This window comes from Gavia stellata, chromosome 11 (assembly GCF_030936135.1).
Source record: "Gavia stellata isolate bGavSte3 chromosome 11, bGavSte3.hap2, whole genome shotgun sequence".
Classification (NCBI taxonomy): Eukaryota; Metazoa; Chordata; class Aves; order Gaviiformes; family Gaviidae; genus Gavia; species Gavia stellata.
Window position 1 is genome coordinate 29,924,763 of NC_082604.1, and position 8,920 is coordinate 29,933,682.

Sequence of the window (8,920 nt, forward strand, 5' to 3'; positions counted from 1 at the left end):
TCTTAAAAATATGAGAAATGACTAAGACTGCCCATGTAAGATTTCGTCTGTGCTCTGATCACTAGCTCTTGTGTTACACATATTGCAGTTTGGCTAATTTTGGACGACCTATTCCACATTTGGAGAAGGTATATAATAAAGGGCCGGATTTAGTCTGTAGTATATTGCAACATCTTGTTAATACAGGAATTTATTTGTCACAGTACAAAAAAATTAATTCCCCCCCAAATATTTTTTTATATATAGATATAATATATAATCCATTTATATTATCCATTTTAATAATTATTTTCTTGGGAAGCAACTCTTATGTTATCTCTACAGATTGCCAGGAACAGAAATATTCTCGTACCAAATGAAAACGCAAGTAACTCGAGCAACTGCAGTTTTACTTGTCTGAAAGGTACAGTTCTTTTCAGCACACACATTTCTCATGTTTTACCCGTAAAGAACTCCAGCAAGGCTCCCAACACCGGCAGTCAAGCGTTCGTGCGGCAGCGAGATGCTGGTCGGCCCTTGGGAAGGGCGGCTCGCCGCCCCCAGCTCCGCAGAGCTCGCCCAGGCGCTCCCCAGGTGAGCCCAGTCCGTGCTCGGCCCCGTCCCACCGTTCCTCCGGCTGAGAACGCACTGGTTTTCCTCAGCACAGAAGGCAGGATCGGACCATCGGCTGCTCAGAACCAAATCACCTCCTCACGCATTTGCACGCCGACATCTGTTCACGAAAGGCACCACTACATGCACGTGCAAAGCAGGTGCCTGCCTGCAGCGGCTCCTAGAGACCTGCTTATCTGTCTGCCAGCGGCTGAGGTGTCAGTTCACCTGGAAGCTAATTTGCCTTTAAGGGGGGGGGGTGTCCAGATTTTTCATGAACAACCATCGTAATCTGAAAGCATAATCACGCACACCTCTTGTAAAACACCGGCACTCAAAGAAGACTGAATCATAAATGCTACCGAACTATCAAATAATTATCAACACTAGAAGTAAATGAAGAAATAATAAAACTGTAAAGGTGAGATAACTGCATCATGACTTTGATTTAAATACTCGTTTACAACGGCAAGTGAGCAAAAGGCTAGGTATGTGGACTGAGCCTCAGAAGAGAAGATACTGCTCTTTCTGATTTTTATTTCTTATTTTTAAAGAGAGGCTGATTGAGAACATTTTTGAATGTGGGAGACTAAGTCATTAAAACAGAAGCACTTGGATTGCTTTCTTCCTTTAGGGGATTTACTTCATTTGACTTTCTCTGACACAAGTCAGAAAGAAATGAGAATACTGTAAGGAGAAGGAAAGCTGAATTTTGACATGTTATTTTCCATTAAAATTCTTCCGCTGACTTTGTTAAGTTTTTTCTAAGATCAGAAAATGAGGCTTTACCTAAACCGAATTTGAGAGACTGGCAGATTTTCCTCACACACTTGTAGCACTACAGTGTCCTACTGTCTCGAAGCAGAGAATTTTTTTCAAACTGTTCCCAAACCTTTCGCATTCGTTCACAAACTCGTATCGCCGTTCTGCTTATACTCAGATAAAATATTGAGAGTCATCTCCTCGCTTTTGGACTGCACGTTGTGTTCACTTCTTCTGGACGATTTCCTGGTCGCCCTGGAAAGCCGCCTTCGAAAGGTATCACCTGCCAGAAAGTAAAGGATTGGGTCAACGCAGCTGTTGAGGCTGGCCAGACCCCTCGTCACTTGGTAAGTGGCATAAACCTTATCGTTGAAGGCACACATTTGCGGAGTCTGAAAATCCACCCTGGCTCTTAGATTTAAGGTCTTCATCACATGGAAGGGAAGGTAAGACACAGCAAAGACCGTCAACACAATAATAACCAGGTAAATCGACTTTCTCCGGAGGGGAGAATTGTCCAAATCTTTGTAAATCAAAGCTTTCACAATTAGCCCATAGCAACCAAGAATCAGTATGAATGGGATGCAGAACATAAACACGGTGGTGCACATGCTGTAAATGAAGTAACTTCTCAGGTAATCATCGGCTGTGGTGTCATAGCACGTCGTGGTTTTATTTCTCCTTATCCCCGTTCCGGAGTAGAAGAGTATTGGAGAAATCACGGCCACCACAATGACCCAGACCAGGGTGCTGATGTACACCGCGTTCTTCTTCTTCAGCCTCCCCAGCGACTTCAAGGGGTGCACCACTCCCGTGTACCTGTGCACACTTATGCAAGTTAGAAACAAAATACTGCCGTACAGGTTCACATGGAAGATGAACCTCTGCAGCTTGCACATGATATCTCCGAAGATCCAGTCTGTTTTATTGAAGTAGTAAAAGATGAGGGCAGGCAGAGTCAAGACGTACAGGAAATCGGCTAGCGCCAAGTTGAACATGTAAACCGAGATGCCGCTCCAAGGCCTCATGTGGAAGACGAACATCCAGATGGCCACGCTGTTTCCCAAAAACCCAGTGATGAAGACCAGAATGTAGACGGTGGGCAGGTAATAGAACTGGAAGCCAGTTTTGGTCAGGGAACACTTGGTGGTGGCGTTTCCCGCAGACCAGCCGCTGCTGGATAACAGGTTGGGTTCAGTTCCATTCAAAGCAGCAGAGAAGAGGACTTCGGTCATGATCCTTCCACCAGAGTCACATAGGTCTGAGGTGAAGCAACAAAATCTCTACAGGAACAGCAACGCATCTAAAAAAAGAAAAGAGCAAAGAACACCTAACTGGAAGGTAAAACCTGCCCTGCTTTTCTTCAGAGGGCTTCCGACCGGGCGTGCCTGACTGAGCCTCTCCCACCCGCCCAGCTCGGTCTAGCGCGGGGCGCGGACCGTCCCCCCCGCGCCGCGGGAGCCAGGGGACACCCCGGCGGGCCCCCTCCCCTCCCCGCCCCGGCCCGGCCCCGGAGCGCCGCGCACCGGGCACAGGGCAGGGCAGGCGGGGCGGGGGCGGCAGCGGGCTGGCCCGGCCCGGCGCGGGGACGCGCCGGCGGGGAGCGGGGAGAGGGAAAGGGCGAGCGCCGGGAAGAGGCAGCGGGGCCGGAGCGGGGCCGGAGCGGGGGCGGCCGCTCCGCCCGCGCTCCTCAGGCGAGCGCCGCCGCCCCGGCCGCCTCCGCGGCTGCCGGCCCGGTCCCACAGCCCGCCCGCCGCCGCCGCTCCCCGCGCTTCCGCCCGCTCCCCTCCGCCCCCCCGGCTCCCCGGAGTCACCTCCGCGCCCCCGGCTCCCCGGAGTCACCTCCGCCCGCCCGGCTCCCCGGAGTCACCTCCGCCCGCCCGGCCCCGCTCCCTGCGTCGCCCCCAGCCGCCGCCGCCGCGCCCCGGCCCGGCTCCGAGGAGCGCCGGGGCCGCCCCCACCTGCCTCCCGCGGCGCCCTCCTCAGCCCGCGCGCGCCTCTCCTCGCCGCCGGCAGCGTCCTCCCGGCGGGGGGCGGCGTCCCGCCCGCAGCTGCCCCGGCCGAGCCGGCTCCCATCGCCGGGCAGGGCAGGGCAGGGCAGGGCAGGGGCTCTCCGGCGGCTCGGGCGCGGGGCGCCCCTCCAGGGCGGCGCCGCCGCCGCGGGGAGAGCGGCCGCAGCCCCTCTGCTGCGGGAGGCAGCGCGCCGGCCCCGGGCGGACTGCGGGCGGGACGAGGCGCCGACTCGGCCCAGGGGCGCGCCGCCCGCCCCCCGCACCGCCCTCGCAGGCGGGCGGCGCTCGCCGCTCCCCGCCCGCACCACACGGCGGCGGGGCCGGGCCGGGGGCTGCGGGCGCTTCGCGGGGCGGGGTGGGGCTGGCGCCGGTGCCGCCCCGCCCGGGGCAGCGGGCTGCGACCCCCCGCCGGCACGCACCGTGCTGCTGGCCACACCTGCCACCCTCGGGCCCCCACGCGGGTCACCCGGCCCACCCGAGACGCGGGGTCCGGGCGGGGGGGGGCGGGACGCGGCCGCCGGCGGAGCTGCGGGCGGCGGAGGCGCTCGCGGAGCGCTCGGGCGGGCCCACGCGGCCAGGCGGGCGTGGCGCCGCCGGCGAGGCCAGCGCCAGCAGGGACGGCCGCCCGCGGCGGGGGGCGCTGCCCCGCCCCGGGGCTCCCGCCGGCGGGGCCCGGAGCTGGCCGGGGCAGAGCTGCGGTCCGCCGCCGGGCGGGGCCCCCCGCCCTCCGCCGCGACGGAGGAGGGGGACATGGAGGAGGGGGACACGGCGCCGGGGCTGAGCCCGCTGCTGCCGGCCCCGGGGTGCGGGTGTGCCCCTGCTGCGCTGCCGGCAGCGCCCAGCCACGCGCTCCTGGTTCTGCTCTCACTCAGCCCTTTGAAATCGGCTCTGCAGCCCAGTTTCAGCTACGCGAGCGTGTTAATTGCTGTCAGTGGAACAGCTGAGCAGAAGTATGCTCTACTGACCTCTAATTAAGCGCTATACATTTGGCACTTGAGTCAGAATACGACTATTATTTATTGTCTTAGCAAAACACAATCTGCTGGTTTCAGCCATTTCTTCCTCGTTCACATTTTAGTTGGGATGTGTGGTGCGTGAGACATCAGCTAGTCATATCTGCTCGCAGCTAAAAGCTGTGTTCTGGATGGAGGATTATTAGTACTTCATGAATATGTATTCATTTTTCAAACTTTTGAGTCTGTCTAAATTATAAAACTACTTTGTTGGGAAAGCTGAATTGGGAAATCAGCTGCGTATTGTACCCCTGTAGGAATACGCCAGTGGATGCAGATGGAGTTGCCAGCCTGGCGTCTCTTTTGGGGCAAGTTACACAGGCTACAACTTCGAAGCAACGGGTTAAATTTTGTAAATATAAGACCTTTTCTTCTTGTATATTAAGTTTTTTTTTCTTTTTGTACTCATCCACTAACTGCGTATTTACTACTTTGAAAATTCTTTTTAATACAAACCGAACGTGAAGAGAAAGGGAAGCAAAAAATGAGACAAGAAGAGCAACACCTGTAAAATCCGTGTTGTAAAGCAAACCCAGTTTACAGAGCTGTTCAGTGGTGCCCTCTAGGATTTTCAACTGCTAGCAAAAATCAATCCTTAGCCTCGGCGTTCCCACAAGAGAAAACACCCAACCCACAAACCAGACGTGCGGTGAATACAGCACAATAATACCAAGCCCACCATGCTGGTTTATGAAAAAGTCATCTTGCTCCTTGGAGAACCAGCTGCATGGCCCAAACCTAGAGTTTAATGAAGGACTTGGGTTGTTGTGTAAAAAAAATAGTAAAAAAATACAAAGCGATGCTATTAGCATATGAGAAGCCTTTTAGTTTATCTTTCCCTTTATAATTGTTATTTCATGAGTGATTTTCTCGGTCGCATTGCTAACACGTAGCTTCTCCTGGCAGCTTCCTTGAATTTCCTGTCTTGAGCAAATTTTGAGTCATACCGAAGCAGCGTTAGATAGCATCAGTAAATATGCACTATGAACTACAGCCTGTTTTCCTCTGTTACCTAAGCAGCGCCGTAAATCCAAACCGTGGGGACGAAAGGTCGGAGCAGTAATTCAGGGAGCCCACAGCCGGCCGGGGAAGGAGGCATTCCTTAGGATGTGTGCTCGTGCCCGAGACAGGCTGAGGTGCAGGCAGCAACGCCAGGCGCAGGGTCCGGCTGCAGCGGTTTCTCAGCCTTCTCTGGAATAGGGCGTGTGAGCCCAGCTGTGAACAGGGCTGCGGTTCATTGATACGGGGCCTGGAGAAGTATCGAGCTGGCCGGCGCGAGCGTGAGCAGGAGCAGGCAGGAGGCAGCGGCTGCATGTGCCGGCTTTGCCCAGGCACCCGCGGCAGTGTTCCCGCCGACCTCAGGCTTAACGCCGACATGACGCTGGTGGGGACAGGAGACAGCAACACTGACCCGGCACGAAGCCGTGGCTGCATAGAGAGGTGACACCTCATCTGGCGTGATGTTCTTGTGGGACCAATACGCGTACTCAAGGTTGAATACAAATGCATAAATACCCGAAGGGAGAAGTGAAGCCGCACCAAACCCATGCTTCACATCCTTCAGCTGCAGTACTGTTGATCCGTTACTAAAGACGCCAAGCTCAGATTTATTATCTGGTCTGAGGAACTTCAATTTATTTAGTCTGCTGTGCCAGGGCAGGATTTTCCAAGACACCTGACTCATCCCTGTAACTTTTTTCTGAGTGTCCTCTCATTTTTCAATGGCTTTTTGGAAGCAGACACCGTTGTGCCGGTGTTGCTGGCATTGATTACCGGCATCAGGCTGCCTCCCTGCCCCAGCAGTTTCTGATGGTCCCCTCGAGGGGCATTTGCTCCCAGCTTCTCCTGGGGAAGAACCTCCACCATCAGAAGATCAGGTGCTGCAAACAGCAGCATCGTTCCAGAACCACACTCGCCGTTCCTCACAGGAGTGGAAAAGAGTGTTTTCCCTTTTTTATGCACATTTTCTAAATCACTGGCATTCTTGCTTCCTTTTTTCTCCTGCCTCACATACCTCACTTCATCCAGGCGTCCCTTTTCCTTTTTTATACCCCAATTGCTGCGACTGCTCAATACTTCGTCCTTCGCCTTGCCTAGCAAACCGCATCTGTTGTCTCTGCCTACACTACTTTTCCCCTCTTGCTGCAACTTGGGGTCAGCCGGGTGCTGCTGCTGGGGAGCAGAGCGGGCATGCGAGTGGCCGGGACCCTCGCTCCTCACCTGCTCCAGTGGCACTTGGGACCTGCCGAGGAACCCGCCCGCCCGCTGCAGCCGGACCCACGCAGCCCGGGCTGTATAAGCAGCTACGTCCCTGCTGCTTCATCGGCAGCCCGCATCTCAGCACCGCCCTTCTGAGCCTGCCAGTACTGGAAATGGAAATCTCACATACTGGTTTTAACAGTTTGTGCATTCTGACTGCAGTGCTTCAGCTGCTAAAGGTCCAAGCACTTCCATGGGTAAAGAACAAGGCATATTTTTTAGCATCCATACTGCTACATGCCTTCATACACAGCCAGCAAATTAGTGTCTTCCTGCTTGTGTCATTGATCTGTTCTTATTTTGGACCACAACCATAAAGCATGTTGCATTAGCACCTTTTCCTCCATAGCTCTAGCATATGCCTTGTAGCTGAATAGGTTTCTGTCTGGTATAGCTGAAACTGAATTCATTCCAGCTTTGCCTCTTAATGCACTTTCTGCAAAATCTGGGATTTTATACCACTGATTTCCATTAAACTGAATGTTTTGTTCTGTTAACAGCTGACTTAACTCAAACGGATGATATATCCCTAACGAGAAAAGAAAACATGCTCGAGAGCAAATGGAAATTCCCAGTCAGTCCAATTAGTGCTGAACTATCGCAGTGTGTGGGTGTGCAAAGGGAACGGTCTGGACATAAATCCAGCTGTTTCTACCTGTTGGTTTTGGTTATCAGGAAGACTTAGATGCAGATTTCAGTATTTCAAAGCGTGCTGGTACGAACAATGGGCCTAAAGTGGCTGCAGACTGAGAGGCTGGTAGAAGGGACCCCCGTAAACGACCATCGCAATGCCTGCTCATAGGGAGAGAAAATACATACACACACACACACGTATGTAAGGCCCTCTGTGTCTCACTTGGGAGTGCTGCTGCAAGGGGTGGGTGCGCACAGATCTCGGAGGGTGAGCTGCTCTCGACTCCCCGCTGCAGGACGTCCTATCTGCTGCAAAAATGCCTATTTCACATTTTACCTGAATTGGCTTGTGTCCTGCCTGTTGGCTTCTGGTGAGCTTCATTCCCCTTTCCATTAGGAAACTCTTTAGGTCAAATAATGCTTTATCAAACTGTTTTCTTCCTGCGGTCTCTTCAGTTTCATAACTTCCTTTTTCATCTGTCACAGAAGATGGCATCTCTTCCCAGCACCCCTTATACAGCGTGCAGACTTTCCACAGTGAGCCTGAACTACTGATTTATTTTATTTTAAAATACTACTGCATGCAGTATCTGTAAGAGGTCCCTCAGCTGGACTTCCAGCGGCCACCTGCACATAGGTGAGAACTGAGGAAATTCTGGTTTAAAGGCTTCGGGCAAACGCTTATTTGTACAAAAAAAAAAAAAAAGCAAAGCTCATCCTTGTCGATCTAAAAATACTTAAAAATATATAGTAGAGAGACTCTTAGCAATGGCTATTTACCCCAGTTTTTGCTTCCTCCCAGCCTTAGCTTCACATGCTGAAAATGCCCCGCTTTGGCCTCGACCTGTGAGTAAATCTATTTGGGGAATTTGAGGCTGAGCAGACAGGTATGTGGAAAGTTGCTTTTGTGCAATAAGCAATTTCTGTCACCTTCCTGCAAGAACTTGTGGCCCTTGGCAACTGAGGCGGAAGGCTGAACGCTGGCAAGGAAATGATGTGCAAGACAAAGATGTCCGTAACAGTAAAGAAAACCAGGAAGGCGTGTAAAATCTCCCACAAGAGATGCCCAATATCCCCTTTTCCCACTTGTGGAGGGCTGACGGGTGGATTTCTGGAATGCGATTCTGCACCAGCCCCGAGGATCCTACTGAACAGGGCACCGCAGGAGCCGCTCGGCTGCAGAGAAGGAGCGCGTGTCACCCCGGGAACCTGGGAGGGGGCGAGGGGGGGCAGCGGGAGGCGCAGGGAGCAGCGGACCCCGACCCCGGCACGGCAGCCCTGGCATGCCGCCCCGCCGCAGCACCGCAGCGAGCCTGGCACGGCGCGGGACCTGCTCACCGCTGCAAGCCTCGGCTGCCTCTGTTGCCTTTCCTCGGGAAACAAACCTGGGAAATGCCAGTTCGAGAGCTGATAAGAATAATTAGACGTCTCTGTTGCAGACACGACATGTGCCGCTGGTCGAAAGCAAGTCTGAACTGACTTCCCAGCCTGCTCACAAAAACTGCTGGCAGAATATGTGCACAAAGCTCCACTGGTGCTTCTGCCAGCAAAATCTCTTCTTCGCCACTGCTTTGCCCTCCTGTGCTTGCTGTCCCCGCAGCGTGGAAGTTCCTGTCCTTATTGCTGTTCTTGGAGACAGTCAACCTGCTG

The 8,920-nt window shown here is 53.8% G+C and overlaps 1 protein-coding gene across 1 annotated transcript; it reads right to left on the reverse strand.

The window, feature by feature from the left end:
• Positions 1–564: 564 nt before the first annotated feature.
• On the reverse strand, positions 565–3,339 carry P2RY1 (purinergic receptor P2Y1). Its single transcript, XM_059822711.1, has 2 exons — positions 3,315–3,339; positions 565–2,656 (listed from the first exon to the last, which is right to left on the reverse strand). The coding sequence occupies exon 2, from the start codon at positions 2,586–2,588 to the stop codon at positions 1,497–1,499; it is 1,092 nt and encodes a 363-aa protein (XP_059678694.1). The 5' UTR covers positions 2,589–2,656; positions 3,315–3,339; the 3' UTR covers positions 565–1,496.
• Positions 3,340–8,920: the final 5,581 nt, after the last annotated feature.

Bases quoted from the DNA above. Each gene is read 5' to 3' on its own strand.
- P2RY1 (XM_059822711.1), bottom strand. From the start codon at position 2,588: ATGACCGAAGTCCTCTTCTCTGCTGCTTTGAATGGAACTGAACCCAAC.